We start from the raw sequence: 18,862 nt of genomic DNA, 5'->3' as shown, positions 1-18,862 counted from the left end.
GAAGAATTGCTTGGGGCCAAGAGTTCAAGACCAGCCTGGGCAACACAGTGAGACCCCATAGCTACAAAAATGTTTTTAAAAATTAGCCAAGCACAGTGGTGCACACCAGTAGGCCCACCCTCAGGAGACTGAGGTGGGAGGATTGCCTGAGGCTGCAGAGAGCTGTGATTGTGCCACTGCACTCTATGATTGCACCACTGCAGCTTGGCTGAAAGAGTGCAAGACCCTGTCTCAAAACACACACACACAAAGGAGAAAACTGTTATAAAAAGGAACACAGTAAAACCTCTCCAACCTACCCAGGATCCCCTCTGTGGCTCCTTATGGAATAAATTCCACATGGGAAAAAAAGAGAAAATAATATACACAAAAATCAAGATAGTGATCAAATGACCTCTGGGTGGGAGAGAAGGTGAGCTGTGAGTTGAGCCCAGGAGTTTGAGACTGCAGTGAGCTATGATCGTGCCGCTGCACTCTAGCCTGAGTAACAGAGCAAGATTCTGTCTAAAAATAGAAGAAATATTAAATAAATAAGTGCATAATAAAGTTCTAAATTGAGTCGTTGGAGATATTTCAATAACAGGAAAATTTAGAACAGTTTACTAGGAAAGTCTTTTCAATAATATTTCCTGTTTATGCAATAATATGTTATTAACAAGTCACTGTAAGCTATAAATATGTGTTTATTTCCTTTCGCATTCAGTACAAGTATCAAGTACTCACACCCGGGAGAGACAGATGGCACCAGACTCCTGCTCATTTGTGACGTAGCCCTCGGAAAGTGTATGGACTTACACAAGAAGGACTTTTCCTTAACTGAAGCACCACCAGGCTACGACAGTGTGCATGGAGTTTCACAAACAGCCTCTGTCACCACAGACTTTGAGGTATTTTTATATTAAGGAACAAGCAAAGAGGGTCTTGAATGCTCTAAGAAGAGCCTCAGTTTTTTGCTCCTGTTTTCATTAAATATGCTTAAGTTTAAATAATTGTTAAATATTTACTGTATGAATTCAACATTTTCTAAATTAGCAAACATGCTTTTATGAAAACATCTGCCAATACAGGTTTTTTGTCACTATTGTTGTTAATCACCTACTGATTTCTGTTTGCTCTAGGATGATGAATTTGTTGTCTATAAAACCAATCAGGTTAAAATGAAATATATTATTAAATTTTCCATGCCTGGAGATCAAATAAAGGACTTTCATCCTACTAATCATACTGAATTAGAGGAATACAGACCTGAGTTTTCAGATTTTTCAAAGGTTGAAGGTAGGACAATTTTCTTGAATGCTGTTTTATGTTATTATGTTTATAGACCTCAAATGTTATATTTTCAATGGAATGTATACTTGCATTTGTTATATCTATGACCTCATCCATAAGTATTTCATTTCCTTTCAGTCTCAAAATAAGTTTCCCACAAATTTCTCTCAGTGTTAACATCAGTCAAACTCCTCTGCCTAATATAAAAATAAAGCACTTAATTTTAAAATATATGTATTTCTTTTTTTTCTTTCCTTTTCTTTTTTTTTCTGAGACAAAGTCTCACTCTGTCCCCCAGGCTGGAGTACAGTGTGTGATCAAAGCGCACTGCAGCCTCAAACTCCTGAGTTCAAATGATCCTCCTGACTCAACCTAGACAAGGTCTCACTGTGTTGCCTGGGCTGGCCTGAAATTCCTGGCCTCAAGCGATCCTCCTGCCTTGGTATCCCAAAGTGCTGGGATTACAGCTATCAGTCACCATGGCCAGCCTCATTTCCTTTTTTATCTTGTATACATGAAAACCAGGATGCTTGAGAAAGGTTAAGCGATCTCAAAATTCCATGTGACTTCATTAACACACTGAAGTTGAGCTTATTCCCTTCAGGAATAGCCAAGGCTAAAACCTGCGGAACCTTGCTAAGATGTCAAGGTGCAGAAAGTGTGATGGGGTGGGTAGAACACACAGCAGAGCCGCTGTGGAGTCAGGAAGCCCGGGGTTTCAGTGTGGCCCTGCCGCCCTGCAGTCTTGAAACTGCATGACCTTTTGCGCTCCACCTTCTCTCCGATGGGAATGAGAGCAGTACCCGCATGACAGAATTGCTGTAAGGGCGGAAGGGGAAACTGGAGGCACTGAGTAAATTGTCATGTGTGGTGTACGTGTTAGCCGTAGTAGTGCCAGCATAAACAGGATATTCACTTCTCAGAGTATCATGAGCCCAAACAATTACAGTGTTAATTAGTAGGACTGTAAGAACACATTAACATTTTTGACCGTGCTCAAATTATTTGTTGTCAGAAACGCGTGTGTGTTCAGAGGTGGCTCCAGTTTTTTCTCTGGGAGTCATTAAGTGAAACATCTGGCAAGACACTATGTATTTTTATTTCCTAACCTTATCTGTGTGTTTGTAGCACTTTAGAATAGGATGTGAACGTTTTTCAATATGCGCCGTAGGAGTTGATTCAGTCTTCCTTGGATTGAAAATCTACGTTGTTTCATGCCATCCCAAAATGCTCGTGTGGCACCATAAATAATAGTGACTGAGCTCTTCCACACTACAAGCCAGGGAATGCAGACACCTGGATTCAGGCTTCAGCCACACTTGAGACAGTCTGAAGACCTCTGTGTATTTGTGTGTATGTTTAAATGTATGTCAAGTAATGCTGTGTTTTCAATAGGACACCCCAAAGTCTCTACATTCAAAAGGCAGAAGAGCACATGCATGTAGTCCCAGATACTTGAGAGGTGGAGGCAGGAGGATTACTTGAGCATAAGGGTTCAGAACCAGCCTGGGCACCATAGTGAGACTCCCATCTCTATCAAAAAAAAAAAAAAAAAAAAGAAAAGAAGAAAAAAAATTTAAGCAGAAGGGTCTTTAAAAAAAAAAAAAAAAAAAGGCAGGCCATGTATAGTGGCTCACACCCACAGTCCCAGCACTTTGGGAGGTCAAGGCAGGCAGATCCCTTAAGTCCGGGAGTTCGAGACCAGCCTGGGCAACATGGCTAAACCTCATCTCTATAAAACATACCAAAAATTTAGCTGGGCATGGTGGTGCATGCCCGTAGTCCCAGCTACTCAGGAGGCTGAGATGGGAGGATCACCAGAGCCGGAGAGGATGAGTCTGCTGTGAGCAGAGATTGTGCCACTGCACTCCCACCTGGGTAACAGAGTGAGACGCTGTCTCAAAAAAAAAAAAGAAGGCACTTCCCATTTTTCTAATGTGGGTTCACTTGCTTTTCAGAATTGGCTATTGAAAATCATAAAATCCTATTTGTCCAATTTCCCTAAAATATAATGCATGAAGGCATGGAAAAGGAATAAAGATCAAGACAACAAACATAGACAGGGATGGTTTTGAAAGCTAATGGTAACATTTTTAACGTTTAGATTACCAGTTACCAGATGCCAAAACTTCCAGCAGCACCAAGGCCGGCCTCCAGGACGCCTCTGGGAACTTGGTTCCTCTGGAGGATGTCAACATCAAGGGGAGAATCATAGACACTGTAGCCCAGGTATGTTTTCTGTGGCTTTATGACACTTAAACTACATGGATATAAACCATACATGCGAATTTGATAGCAGTTGCATGAGCTAAAGGGAATAGATACATTTCTAAAATTCATTTATTCAAAAGCTATTCACTGAGCACTCCATGCCAGGGAGTAGCTAGGCTCTGAGCATCCAGCAATGCACAGTACCAAAGCTCCGCCCTTGTGGAGCACACACTGTTTGGGGGAATAGGCAGTCACCATGATGAAAGAGTGAAACACATGACACGTTAGATGGTGACGGGTGCTGAAGAGAAAAATGAAAGCAGGAGGGGATAGGAGCTGTGAAAGACGGGGCCTTTGAACCTGTAAACAGAATGGCTGAGGAGGCCTCCCTGAGAAGGTGACACCTGCCTACAGACCTGAAGGAAGTGGCGGCTAAACCGTGTGGACATCGGAGGATGCTTATTCCAGGCAGCGGCAACATCACATGCCAAGGCTCTGAGGTGGGAAGGAGGAGGATCTGGTCCAGGCATGCCAGGGAGACGCACTGTGGCTGCAGTGGGGCATGAGGACTGAGTCAGAGAGGTGAGGGGCTCTCACATCAGCACACAGGTCATGCTGTCCTTGACTGTGAGTGAAATGGAAGCTTCTAGATGTTTGGCAGAAGAATGACATGAACAGACCTGTTTTAACTGGCTCACTCCGGCCACCATGTTAGGAACAGTAGGAAGAGGACCAGTGGAAGAAATATTAGGTCACGTTCCCTGGAAAGCAGACTCTGGATGGAATTTGTTTTCAGGAAGCCTGTGGGACTGTGCCTGCGGGAGCTGCACCTGTGAGGGAGTGAGGGAGGCAGGACGTGGCCAAGGAGACAACAGACTCCTCAGATGATCTTGGGGGAAGCTCTGGGCCAGAGTGGTCCTTGAGAGAAGGTCTGAATCAAGGCAAGGGGGCCGGGCTTTGTAGCCCCACTGGGGCCAGTCCTGGGATATAGGCTGCTCCAGGGAGGGGTCAGAACCTTGGCTAAGGCAGTTTGTCTTTGGCTGAGGATAGTTCCTGGGGAGACGCCCCACAGGTGACACTCCTAGCAGTCTCAGTCCTGAAGGGGACACAGCGGGCGCAACGTCACATCACATAGAGGAGATGATTGACAGAATTCAGTTAAGGGACCTGGTGATGTGGAGAATAATGTGTGCAGTGGGGGTGTAGGAAGTGATGGAGTCTGCCAAGGCCTGAGGGAGACCAACCAACCAAAAAAACCAGGTTGTTGAAAGAGAAGGAACAAACCCTACCTTATTAAATTATCTGCACTAAAGCTCACAAAGAGCATTAAATACCAAGTGAGTAAGAACTGGTCAAAGCAAAAAGACAAGCATCGCAGGAGGGTTATTTAATGCAGGTGCTGGGGCCACAGCCAGGAGCTCGCAGCAGGTTCATCATCCACAGTCACAGGATGGAAGGCAGTGCCAGGGGTGCCAGGTGGCCAGATGCAGTGGTAGAGCTTTCTCTCGTGTCCCGTCCCCATCAGCAAATCTGACTGGCTCTGCCCTCCCGCCTTTTCCTGAATGAAGGAGTGATGAAAACAGTCTGTGGAAAGATTAATTAGATAATACAGACAACAGAGAGGAGTAGAGAAGACTTGATTCTGGAAGAACCAAGGCACAGAGAGATGAGGAGCTAGATGAGGGCTGTGTGGAGAGGGGGAAAGCCACAGAGAGGTCCCCAGGAGGAAATGCCAAGTCCTGAGAGCCGATAGGATAGAAGGACTATTCTGGAATCGTTTCCAGCCAACATGGCACTAAGGAGGTATCAAAGCCCACAACTCAAAAGGGGCAATTTTCCAGCTGTCTTAACAAGAGCTCTATCACCTGTGCTAAGTCAGTGTTGGTAAGACAGACTTCAAGTGGCTTCTGTTCCAGTCGGACATGTATGAACCACCTAACCGTGGGACTGGTACCTTTTATCACATGACACTGGCTCTCCATTGCAGAAGTGAAGCCAGGGTTGGGAATTTGAGGGACGTGATACAAATTCAAGGAAATTCAAATAAATATGCAAAATCATTTTCATTCGTCCTTGTTCCTGCACATGTAGTCCATGTGGTCTCATCAGATGTATGGCTTTTTTTTCTTCTTCAGGTCATTGTTTTTCAGACATACACAAATAAAAGTCATGTGCCCATTGAGGCAAAATACATCTTTCCTTTGGATGACAAGGCCGCTGTGTGTGGCTTCGAAGCCTTCATCAATGGGAAGCACATAGTTGGAGAGGTAAGGCGAGAAGATGCATTGTGCCCGCTGTCTGCTTTCAAAGTCAGCTTCCATTTCCCAGAACCTTTGTTTTCGGAGTCCCCATGGCTATAAGGTTGAGTAGCAGCCTTGTCATAAAACAAGAATATTCTTTGAAGAACCAATTCTTGCACGGTGAGCCTCCCTCAAACATCCCTCCCTGATGAAGGGTTTCTACCCTTATCTGTCCAATCTTCATCATCAGTGTCTTGCACATTCTTTGCCTTGGCACTGTAAGAGTGATTTCAGCATGAAAAGTTTAAGAGGGCTGGGTGCAGTGGCTCATACTTGTAATCCCAGCACTTCGGGAGGCTGAGGCAGGTGGATCACTTGAGGTCAGGGGTTCGAGCTGAAATGAAAGCTATTATAACTTTCTAAAAAAAATAAACAGGCCGGGCGCGGTGGCTCAAGCCTGTAATCCCAGCACTTTGGGAGGCCGAGGCGGGCGGATCACGAGGTCAGGAGATCGAGACCATCCTGGGTAACACAGTGAAACCCCGTCTCTACTAAAAATACAAAAACTTAGCCGGGCGAGGTGGCGGCGCCTGTAGTCCCAGCTACTCGGGAGGCTGAGACAGGAGAATGGCGTGAACCCGGGAGGCGGAGCTTGCAGTGAGCTGAGATCCGGCCACTGCACTCCAGCCTGGGCGGCAGAGCGAGACTCCGTCTCAAAAAAAAAAAAAATAAATAAATAAATAAATAAATAAATAAATAAAAATAAAATAAACAACAGTTGATTCTTTGTTTATTGTAAGGATTAGTGCACAGTTACAATTATAAACTACAATTTCCAAAATTTAAAGTAATTATGTTTTGTTCCACATAAACTCCCAACCAAAACAAATTTTTTCACTATTGATTCTGAAATATTCTGATCACAACTGTAAGAGACTTCTCTTTAGTCGACCTTTCCTGGTTCAAGTTCTTATCAGATAAGTACATTTCGATGATCACTTTATTTACGTTTCCATTCACCTTAGACTCGGTTTTTAGTTTTTGCCTGAGTTTTAATAAACATTGATGTTGTTTTCTTCATTAAAGTCTGAAGGAATGATTTAAAGATCATCTTTTCCAGATTAAAGAGAAGGAAGAAGCCCAGCGAGAGTACCGAGAAGCCGTGACCCAGGGCCATGGCGCTTACCTGATGAGTCAGGATGCTCCGGTATGGCTTGGTGTGCGCGCCATGTGCATACAGGAAAGGGAAAGAGAGTTAGAACAGGATTTGAACTATGAAATCCATGCTAGAGGCTGAGATAATTTACACTGTTGTAGGCCCCAGAGTTTCACTTGCTCTAAGTAAGGGGAAGCCACACCAGTCAGACCCATTTGACTTATCTGAACCAAGGAGGAAACGGTGTCAATAGTTCCAGACAAACAGGAAGAGCTAGGCCTATGATTGGGAACCGAGTTTTCCAGAAGGAATGACAGAGAAAACGATAACATTTGAGGTATATAACTTTCATCTGCTGATAAGAGTGTGATACATTGGCTGGGTGCAATGGCTCACGCCTTAATCCCAGCACTTAGGGAGGCTGAGGTGGGCGGATCACCTGAGGGCGGGAATTCGAGACCAGCCTGGCCAACTTGGTGAAACCCCCTCTTACTAAAAATATAAAAATTAGCTGGGCGTGGTGGCAGGCACCTGTAGTCCCAGCTACTGGAGAGGCTGCAGCAGGAGAATTGCTTGAACCCGTGGGGCGGAGGTTGCAGTGAGCCAAAATTGTGCCATTGCACTCCAGCCTGGGTGACAAGAGCGAAACTTCACCTAAAAAAAAATGAAGAGTGTGATATATTTACAGTTTTCCTGAAAGTAAGCTCACCCAGCAGATGGTCCAATCATAAAGCAGGGAGGCATTTCTGCTGGGTCCTACTTGGGCCCAGTTCCTGTGCTTTTAGGTGATTCGCTTTAGCAGGGACGTGACCTGGACAGCGTGGAAGTGGGAACAGCTGGCAGGTCCACTGGACTACTTTCCTTAAATATCAGGTGTTTTCACGAGGCCTCTGGCAGGTGCTAGATTGTGTGTAGTCAGTGTCTAACTCTAGTGCAGGTATTTTAGTTGTTTTTGCAGATGGGGCAAATGTTTGAGTATCGCCTCTGAGGGTGACACATGGCCATGGTGTTTTGAAAATTTAACATTTGCTGGGGCTAGGGGCACATTCAAGATTAATATAGATCTAAGGGGTAAATTATTGGTCTTGACATCTAAGATATCCACTTGCAGGATGGGAATAGGCAATGAAGAGGTGATTATTGAACAGTTAACAATGCTAGCTCTATATATGGCCAAACTGTGTGTATAGAAGCCCGGGGTTCATTTGAGAGGCTGCCACTTAATATCAGGGTGTCTTCCTATGTGAGTTGGTAAATGTTTCCTCCTAAATACTTACATATTTCCCTAGGAATATAGTCCACAAGAAAACAGTCTTCACAAGAGATATTACCTGTGGGTAAAGTCTGATCAGAACTATTGCTAACCCAAGCCTTCAGGTCTCCCAGAATGTGTTTGACATCTTGTGACTATAATGTTCTCATATCATATGGTATTCATGTGTTGTTATATAAATACCATATATGCCAGGTGTATAACAATACCATGTGTTGTTATATAAATACCTGTAATCCCAGCACTTTGGGAGGCCAAAGCGGGAGGATCACTTGAACCCAGGAGTTTGAGGCTGCAGTGAGCTGTGTTAACAACACTACACACCAACCTGGGCAACAGAGCAAGATCCTGTCTCTAAACAAACAAACAAATCTTAGCTTAGGAATCCCTCCATCTAAGCTTTTCCTGCCTGCCCCCAGGAAAGACCCGTGGTTTCATTTTCCCATGGCCACCTGGACATATTTGTCTTATAACTCTTAATATACTGTTTGTAAAGATAGAGGTCTAGCTTGTAATCCCCAATATTTAAGTGTGGAAGTAACAGAAAAGGATACTTAATGGTAAAATAAAGAGAAAATTGTGGTGCTGAAACCAAGGATGAAGACAGTGCCCGCCTAGGACGACTTGTGTCCTCCTCATTGCCAGATTAAATGGCAATGTGTCCAAGACTTCAATTTATGTGACTATTTGATGATTTTCTCCTTTTCAAAACATCTAGACTGACTTGTCACCATAACCCTATACTATCTAGATAGCATACTATTGAATTTTGCTACTTTATCCAATCTGATAGTTTCTGCACTTTGTATTGTTTAGGTCATTTTTATTTAATACAATTACTAATCTGGTCGGATTTATATCTACGATCTTGCTAGTTGTTTTCTATTTGTACCATTTGTTCTTTGTTCCTTTCCCTCTCTCTTCCTACTTTCTCTTGTATTGTTTTTTAAATGATTCCATTGTATCTCCATTATTGGCTTATTAATTCCATGTTTTATTTATTTATTTATTTTTTTTTTGAGACAGAGTCTCACTCTCACCCAGGCTGGAGTGCAGTGGCGTGATTTTGGCTCACTGCAACCTCTGCCTCCCAGTTTGAGCGATTCTCCTGCCCCAGCCTCCCAAGTAGCTGGGACTACAGGCACACACCACGACACCCAGCTAATTTTTGTATTTTTAGTAGAGATAGGGTTTCACCATATTGGCCAGGCTGGTCTCAAACCCCTAACCTCAAGTGATCCTCCTGCCTCTGCCTCCCAAAGTGCTGGGATTACAGACGTGAGTCACCGCGCCCGGCCAGTTATATCTCTCTTAAAAAGTTTTGATTGTTGGCCAGGTGTGGTTGCTCATGCCTGTAATCCCAGCACTTTGGGAGGCTGAGATAGATGGATCACTTGAGCCCAGGAGTTCAAGACCAGCTTGGGCGACATGGTGAAACCCCAAATCTACAAAAAATACAAAAATTAGCTGGGTGTGGTGATGCATGCCTGTAGTCCCAGCTACTTAAGGGGCTGAGGTGGGAGGATTACTTGAGCCTGAGAAGTCGAGGCCACAATGAGCCACAATGGTGCCACTGCACAGCCTGAGCAACAAAGTGAGATCCTGTCCCAAAAAATAAAAAAATTAAAGTTTTGATTGTTGCTCCAAAGCCACATGTTAAATATATGTTAAATATGGTAACCACTTATTGTATGTGGATATTTACATTTAAGTATAAAATAAAATGTTTCATGTGGCCAGTGGCTATCTTATTACTTAGTGCATAGATAGAATATTTTTATCATCATAGAAAGTTACATTGGTCAGCACTGCTTTACGGTTTACTACTATATACATCTTTAACTTACCACATACAGCCTACAATATTATACTACTACGTACGTAAGAACCTTACAACCAGAATACATTACATTACAACCAGTATACGTTCATTTCTTTTTTCCCATATCCTTTGTGATATTGTCGTCATGTATTTTATTTCTTCATATATTGTAAATCCTACAATGTGTTGTTATATATTCAACTATTCTTTTTTTTTAAGTTGTGGGATACATGTGCAGGACATGCAGGTTTGTTACATAGGTAAACGTGTGCCATGGAGGTTTGCTGCACCTGTCAACCCCTCATCCAGGTATTAAGCCCTACATGCATTAGCTGTTTATCCTGATGCTCTCCCTCCCCCAGCCCCCCAACAAGCCCCAGTGTGTATTGTTCCCCTCCCTGTGTCCATGTGTTCTCATTGTTCAGCTCCCACTTATAAGAACATCCTGCGTTTAGTTTTCTGTTCCTGTGTTAGTTTGTGAGGATAATGGCTTCCAGTTTCATCCATGTTCCTGCAGAGGACATGGTCTCATTCCTTTTTATGGCTGCATGGTATTCCATGGTACATAGGTACCACATTTTCTTTATCCAGTCTATCATTGATGGGCATTTGGGTTGATTCCATGTCTTTGCTTTTGTGAATAGTGCTGCAACGAATATACACGTGCATGTATCTTTATAATGGAATGATTTATATTCCTCTGGGTATATACCCATTAGTAATGGGATTGGTGGGTCAAATGGTATTTCTGGTTCTAGGTCTTTGAGGAAGACCACGCTGTCTTCCACAATGGTTGAACTAATTTACATTCCCACCAACAGACTAAAAGCATTCCTATTTCTCCACAGCCTTGCCAGCATCTGTTATTTCTTAATTTTTTAACAATTGCCATTCTGACTGGCATGAGATGGTATCTCATTGTGGTTTTGATTTGCATTTCTCTAATGATTAGTGATGTTGAGTTTTTTTTCTTATGTTTTTTTGGCCACATAAATGTGTTCTTTTGAGAAGTGTCTGTTCATGTCCTTTGCCCACTTTTTAATGGGGTTGTTTTTTTTCTTGTAAATTTGTTTAAGTTCCCTGTAGATTCTGGATATTAGACTTTTGTCAGATGGATAGATTGCAAAGATTTTCTCTCATTCTGTAGGTTGTCTCGTCACTCTGATGATAGTTTGTTTTGCTGTGCAGAAGCTCTTTAGTTTAATTAGATCCCATTTGTCAGTTTTTTGCTTTTGCTGCAATTGCTTTTGATGTTTTCCTCATAAAATCTTTGACCGTGCCTATGTCATGAATGGTATTGCCTAGATTTTCTTCTAGAATTTTTAGAGTTTTTGGTTTATATTTAAGTCTTTAATCCATGTTGAATTATTTTTTGTGTAAGTTTAAGGAAGGGGTCCAGTTTTAATTTTCTGCATATGGCTAGCCAGTTTTCCCAGCACCATTCATTAAATAGGGAATCCTTTCCCCATTGCTTGTTTTTGTCAGGTTTGTTGAAGATCAGACAGTTGTAGATGTGTGGTGTTACTTCTGAGATTTCTATTCTGTTCCGTTGGTCTATGTGTCTATTTTTGTACTTGTACCATGCTGTTTTGTTTACTGTAGGCTTAGAGTATAGTGTGAAGTCTGGTAGTGTGATGCCTCCAGCTTTGTTCTTTTTGCTTAGGATTGTCTTGGCTATACAGGCTCTTTTTTGGTTCTGTATGAATTTTAACCTAGTGTTTTCTAATTCTGTGAAGAATGTCAATGGTAGTTTAATGGGAGTAGCATTGAAGCTATACATTACTTTGGGCAGTACGGGCATTTTTATGATGTTTATTCTTCCTATCCATGAGCATGGATGTTTTTCCATTTGTTTGTGTCCTCTCTGATTGCCTTGAGCAGTAGTTTGTAGTTCTCCTTGAAGAGGTCCTTCACTTCCCTTGTTAGCTGTATTACGATGTGTTTTATTCTCTTTGTAGCAATTGTGAATGGGAGTTCATTCATGATTTGCTTCTCTGCTTGTCTGTTGTTGGTGTATAGGAATGCTTGTGACTTTTGCACATTGATTTTGTATCCTGAGATTTTGCTGAAGTTGCTTATCAGCTTAAGAAGCTTTTGGGCTGAGACAATGGGGTTTTCTAGATATGCGATCTTGTCATCTGCAAACAGAGGTAGTTTGACTTCCTCTCTTCCTATTTGAATAATCTTTATTTTCTTTATCTTGCCTGATTGCCCTGGCCAGAACTATGAATACTATATTGAATAGGAGTGGTGAGAGAAGGCATCCTTGTGTTATGCTGGTTTTCAAGGGGAATGCTTCCAGCTTTTGACCAGTCACTATGATATTGGCTGTGGGTTTGTCATTAATGGCTCTTATTATTTTGAGATATGTTCCATGAATACCTAGTTAACTGAGAGTTTTTAACATAAAGGGATGTTGAATTGTACAAAGACCTTTTCTGTGTCTAGTGAGGTAATCATGTGGCTTTTGTCTTTAGTTCTGTTTATGTGATGATCAACTATATTTTAAAGCAATTAAAAATAAGGGGAAATGTCTCTACGTTTATTCTCATTTTTACCGTTTCTGGTGCTCTTCATTTCTTTGTACAGATACAAAGAAATATTCCTTCCGTTTGAAGAGTTTTCTTTATTTTCTTTTTCTAATGCAAGTGTGCTAGCGAGGAGTGCGCTCCTCTTTTATCTCACAAAATCTTTCACCTTCATTTTTGAAAAATATTTTTTTGCTGAGTATGGGATTCTAGGTGACAGTTTATTTGTTTTCCTTTCAGCATTTTAAATATGTTGCTTTATTTTCTTCTGGCTTATATGGTTTCTAACCAGAAGTCAGCTCTAATTCTTGTGTTGTTCTTCTATATGTGAAGGTATCTTTTTTCTCAAGCTATCTTCAATATTCTCTTTATCTTTGGTTTTCAGTAGTTTGACTATGATGTGTTTATGTTATTTTTAAAATGTATTGCTTATTTTGCTTGGATTTCTCTGAGTTTGGATTGTCTCACATTCATTTTGGGACAGTCTTGACCCTTATCTATTGAAATATTTCTTCTCCCTCATTCTGTCTGTCTCTTTCTCCTTCTGAGACTTCAATACATATATGTTAGACCATATTTGATATTGCACCACAGCTTTTGGAGCTCTGTGTTTTCACTTTTATTTCTTGTTGCATTTTATTTTGGATAATTTCTATTGACCTAGCTTCAAGTTCATTCATTCTTTTCTCAGCTATTGTCAGTCAGCTGATAGGCTTGTCAAATCCTTCAACTTTGATAGTGTATTTGTTTCTAGCATTTTTGACATTTAAAAATATAATTCAGTCTCTCTAATGAAAGGTTCCATCTGTTCATATGTATTCCTCATGTTTTCTGTATGTTTTTTCATATATTAATCATAGTCCTGTCTGTGGCAGTGTCACGGTTATCTCTGGATCTGCCTGTCATTTTTTCCTTGCTTTTTAAAAAGTGTGTATTTTGGAATTTGTGATTGAATGTTGGACATTGTGCGTAAAAGAAGAAGAGAGACTGAAATAAATGGCATTTATGCCCAGAAATGGCAACTCCTATTCTTTCAGACTAGTGTAGGGGTTGAAGAGCTGAAGGGGTTGAAGAGCTGAGTTTGAGTTCTGCTGTTATCAGTACTCTCTGTTGTTATTATTCCTCTCGGTCTCAAATTCCTCTAGTGGTGGACTGCCACTACCTTGTGCCTCTTGGGTCCTGGATCCAGAACTATTCTCATTGAGGCTCATTCTCTGCCCCCAGCTTTCAGCAGACCCTGCACACTGTCCGACAGAGGTGGTTACAGCCACCTTCCCCTCCCCCAGTGCTAGGCTGCCGTTGCTTGATGTGCTGTACTAGGCTCCTGGTGGGGCAGGGGCATTCTTCTGGTTCAGCCTCAGTCTTAGGCAGGGCCTGCAGTCCTGGACCTTAGGGTGGGAACTTCTTAGCACTTCTGTTCGTTGTCCTACCTTAGTGGCAGCCAAATTCTGCCTTGTGTCTGTTAAGAGTTGTTTGGGGGACAGTTTCCTGCCTTTCCTCCAGTTGTAGCAACCCCTGCTTTGTACTAGCGCAGGGTCCTGGGCCTAGGAGGGTGTCATCCCCTGCCCCATGGGGAGGTGGCTGTTCCTCTCTGAAGCAGTGGAACAGAAAAAGAAAATAAAGAAAACTCTTCAAGCACCTGGGCACGGGGCTAGTAAGGAAGGCTTCTGATCGATCCCTGGTTTATTTCTGCCCCTTCCCCGCAGCTCTGGAAGTGAGAGTTTGCTGCCCCTCCTCCAGCAGCTGGAGGCTTTTGTTTCATGTGGGGTAGGGATCCAGGGAAGTGGCCCCAGCACCTCCCACACACCTGCTCCACTGAGAGGTGCTCCACCTTGGTCTCCTGTCCTGCCCAGCCTTTCCAGTGGGCCCAGTGGAAGGCTGTGGGGATGTGGGGAAATGCCTGTGAGAGAATGCAAACTCCCCTTGGGTCAGGAGCTCCCAATTATTCTAAACCAGCAAGCTCACCCACCCTCAGCCGGGAGGAGTTCACACAGTTCCTGTGTCCCATCTGTCCCCTCTTTGGAATTCAGTTCTCTTGGTTGATGAGTTCAAGACAAGTTATGATTGTGTAGATTGCCTGGTGTGTTACAACAGAAGTAACATTATCTGCATCCATCTATATCCTACCCAGAAACAGAACTGCAATCCCACTCTATTTAAAGTGGCAGTCTCTCAAATGAACCCCAGGTGTTTATACATACATTTCTTTTAAGGGCTAGCACTATTAAGTATTTAATAATCACCTCTTTATTATTTAATTCCATCCTGTAAATGGATGTCTTTGATGTCAAAAGTAACAATTTAACCTTTAAGCCTAAATTAATCCTAATCTAAATAAAGAAAATTTTCATGATAGTGTGGTCAATTAGAATGGTGAACATAGTTGGGGATGTTGAGAGGATCTCTGCGTAGTTATCCGAAAAAAATGTATCTAGCCTCTTTTTTCTGCACTAGCTAGTCATGGGGTTGCCGCCTTGTATAGTGATTATCAACATCCCATTAAAAGAAAGCTGAAGACTTTTTATTTAAAAATAACATGATAGTCTGGGTGTGGTAGCTCACACCTGTAATCCCAGCACTTTGGGAGCACAAGGTGGGTCACTTGAGGCCTGGAGTTTGAGACCAGCCTGGGCAACCCCATCTGTACAAAACTATTTAAAAATCAGCCAGGCATGGTGGTGCGTGTCTGTAGTCCCAGCTACTTAGGAGGATGGCTTAGACCTGGGGTTTCAAGGCTACATTAAGCTATGACTGCACCACTGCCCTCCAGCCTGGATGACAGAGCAAGATCCTGTCTCTAAAAAATAAATAAATAAAAATAAAAATAACATGAGAAATTACCACAGGGTAAAATAATTAAGCAAGGGCCAAGCTTAGAAAAAACTGCCCTGTTCTACAGCTGCTGGCGAAAGTGGTGTTGGGTGCTGTGGAGATCAGGGAGGGTCTTCGAGAAAGGGCTTTGTAGAGGCTGTCTGTGCAGCAGGGCCCACCCGTGCAGGGAGCTCACACGTCGGAGCCCCCGGGGCAGAGTCCGTGAGTGCCTCTTCCCAGTTCAGCTGCCAAGGGGGCCCCTCTCCGTCTGCCTGCCGCGGACATCACCCTGTTCCCATTACTGGTGAATGGCTCCAGGATTCTCCGCTAGCCTCATCAATGTGTCTTTTAGGTTTTATTACTGTTTTTCTGAGGAAGAATTTGGCAGGTTGTCGTTCAAGTTCCTTAAGAAGTACATGGAGTCAGCTGGCATATAATGGGTAGGCTTTCAAGTTGCACGCTAAGTCATATGTTTCTGTTTCAGGACGTTTTTACTGTAAGTGTTGGAAACTTACCCCCTAAGGCTAAGGTTCTTATAAAAATTACCTACATCACAGAACTCAGCATCCTGGGCACTGTTGGTGTCTTTTTCATGCCCGCCACCGTAGCGCCCTGGCAACAGGACAAGGCTTTGAATGAAAACCTTCAGGTTTGTACGCATAAGATTTGAAGAAGCATTTTGGCGGCAGTGGAGGGGGAGTGGTGGAGGGCTGTGGAGGAATTTATGCATGGGGAGAAAAACATGTAAAATAATCTTTTAGGCATAAAGTCAATTTTACTGACATTTATGCATTTAGATACATTATGTGTATAAAATGAAAAGAATAAAAGATACAGATATGATCAGTAAGCATATTGTTATTCTGCTTAATCACTCAAAACATGTTATATCTGTAGTGCATGTTCATCTTGAAGAACTAGGTAAGCACAGAGAATACAAATAAGCCAAAATAAGAAAATTAAAACCATCCTTTATCCCATCGCCCAGAGATAGCTACTAGTTAATGCTTTGGTATATCCCTCCAAACTTCCTACTTTGTATGCACAGCACATGTATAAAATGTGTGTGTGTGTATATACACACAGACATATGTAGAGTTTAAAATCTCTGTCAAAATGGTCAGTTGTATTTTAGAAGTTCCTGTCATTCCATGAGCAAACTTTCTGTGTTTCTCTACTTGAAAGTGAAACCAGCTGTCTTGCTGACAGTTGTGGCCTTGCCAAGATTACATTCAGTTTAGAGTCTCATTGTGAAACTTAATATATGCTTAGTTATACAAATATGTTTTTCTTTTAACAGGATACAGTAGAGAAGATTTGTATAAAAGAAATAGGAACAAAGCAAAGGTTAGTACCTAAAATATAAAACCTGTCAATTAATCATTCAATGTATATTAGTTTTCTGGTTTAAATTTCCATTTAGAATTGTTTGAAATAATTTCAGATAGAAATTTAAGATCGTAGACTGAGACAACTTTCTCTTCATTTTTGGTAGCTTCTCTTTGACTATGTCTATTGAGATGCCGTATGTGATTGAATTCATTTTCAGTGATACACATGAACTGAAACAAAAGGTTAGTGCATCTTTGATTTGTTAAGAGCTCTTATTTTAACACTACTTTTATCTTATCAAAGCAATGCATGCATGTGGTTTCAAAGTGAAATAATGCTAACAAAAGCTTCTAACAAGAAGCAGCAGTCCTGCCCCTGATTCTCCCCAGACCAGTTTCCAGAGACAGTGAATCACTTGGAATATATGAGGTGTTTCTTTGATTTTGCCTCCAATTTTTAAATATTATTTTTTAATGATTTTTCTTGATTCACCTGTTTCAGAAATTATCTTTTGACTTCCTGTTATGGAAGTTGAATGTGTAGCTCTTGCCCCCTCCACCCACCTCACTCCCTACTTTTCCTCTCCCCTTTATTCCAAAAGACCTGTTTCACAATAGTCAGTGTTTATTATGTAAATGATGTTAACCACTGAGCCAAGAAATGTATAATATTATGATGAGTTTTCTTGTTTGTTTTGTTTTTTGAGACAGGGTCTTGTATCTGTCACCCAGACTAGAGTACAATGGTGCAGTCATGGCTCACTTCATCCTTGACCTCCTTGGCTCAAACAATCCTCCTGCTTCAGGCTCCTGAGTAGCTAGGGCTACAGGCCTGTGCCACCACACCTGGCTAACAAAAAGAAAAAAAAGATTGTAGAGACAGGGTCTCACCATGTTGCCCAGGCTTATCTCAAAACTCCTGGGCTCAAGGGATCCTCATCTGATGTGCCATCTGCTATACCCAGATAAGTCTAACTGAATGGGCAGATCTATAATCTTTGGATCTGGGGTTTGAGACTGTTTCACACGTACCTAAATTTGACTATGTGAATCAACCTTAGGATTGCAGAAGGGTGACTAATATGCTCATGGTCTTCTAAAACCTGCATTTTGTTATTTTGGTTTCTTTGTTTTGTTTTGTATGTGTGTGTTTTTTTTTTTTTAGATGGAGTTTTGCTCTTGTTACCCAGGCTGGAGTGCAGTGGTGCGATCTTGGCTCATTGCAACCTCCACCTCCTGGGTTCAAGCGATTCTCCTACCTCAGCCTCCTGAGTAGCTGGAATTACAGGCTCCCGCCACCACGCCCGGCTAATTTTTTGTATTTTTAGTAGAGACAGGGTTTCGCCAGGCTGGCCTCAAACTCCTGACCTCAGGTGATCCACCCGCCTCGGCCTCCCAAAACACTGAGATTACAGGCATGAGCCACCGCACCCAGCCTACATTTCATTATTTTGGAATTTACCACTACTTTGTTGATTCTTAATAGAGTTATGTAAGCTATGCAAGGGTTTGCTCCGTGACAGGTAAGTGCAGACTGCTAATATGGTGTTACTCCATTACTCACCTTGTTGTGGTGTTTGTTTTGCAGCGCACAGACTGCAAAGCTGTCATCAGCACCATGGAAGGCAGCTCGTTAGACAGCAGTGGATTTTCTCTCCACATCGGTTTGTCTGATGCCTATCTCCCAAGAATGTGGGTTGAAAAACATCCAGAAAAAGAAAGCGAGGTATACTCCTTTTTACTTAGAAATAGGAGACGCTATTGAAAAAACGTTTCAGAATAAGTTGGTTAAACTTGCAAATTATTGTCTTGAAAAACTAGCATTACAAAATGAACTCTCACACCCCAAGATTCTACAACTAAAAATATTTATGATATCAAGTATTCCAAACTTCTGACGTTTCGTCCAAAACCCTTATGTGGATGATTTGCCTGTACATATTGGCATTTTTACCTTAAGCTCCACCAAAAGAACATGTTCTATCAGACATTACATTGGGTATTCTGTATACTTTTAAAATACTGATACTGGAAAAACAAATAAGCAATTACTTGTGGTTGGTAATAAGATCATTTTGTGTGGCTGTGACAGAGTCTCTTCCTAAGTTAAAATGAAAATAGAAACTTAGGCCAGGTGCAGTGGCTCACACCTGTAATCCCAGCACTTTGGGAGGCCAAGGCAGGTGGATCACTTGAGCCCAGGAGTTTGAAGCCAGGCTGG

The 18,862-nt window shown here is 42.1% G+C and overlaps 1 protein-coding gene across 1 annotated transcript in view; it reads left to right on the top strand.

Annotated features, from left to right (window-relative positions):
- Positions 1-18,862, top strand: part of LOC105490236 (poly(ADP-ribose) polymerase family member 4) — a 92,725-nt gene that overhangs the window by 32,670 nt on the left and 41,193 nt on the right. Inside the window, exons 13-21 of the mRNA XM_071081530.1 lie at positions 704-887; positions 1,119-1,275; positions 3,374-3,498; positions 5,616-5,747; positions 6,841-6,927; positions 15,795-15,959; positions 16,611-16,657; positions 16,806-16,884; positions 18,230-18,367. Coding sequence (XP_070937631.1) covers positions 704-887; positions 1,119-1,275; positions 3,374-3,498; positions 5,616-5,747; positions 6,841-6,927; positions 15,795-15,959; positions 16,611-16,657; positions 16,806-16,884; positions 18,230-18,367 — 1,114 coding nt within the window. The remainder of the gene's footprint in view (positions 1-703; positions 888-1,118; positions 1,276-3,373; positions 3,499-5,615; positions 5,748-6,840; positions 6,928-15,794; positions 15,960-16,610; positions 16,658-16,805; positions 16,885-18,229; positions 18,368-18,862) is intronic.

The sequence above is a fragment of the Macaca nemestrina genome, chromosome 16 (assembly GCF_043159975.1).
Source record: "Macaca nemestrina isolate mMacNem1 chromosome 16, mMacNem.hap1, whole genome shotgun sequence".
Lineage (NCBI taxonomy): Eukaryota > Metazoa > Chordata > Mammalia > Primates > Cercopithecidae > Macaca > Macaca nemestrina.
The sequence above is the reverse complement of the archived record's forward strand: the minus strand, read 5'-3'. Positions and strand labels throughout refer to the sequence as shown.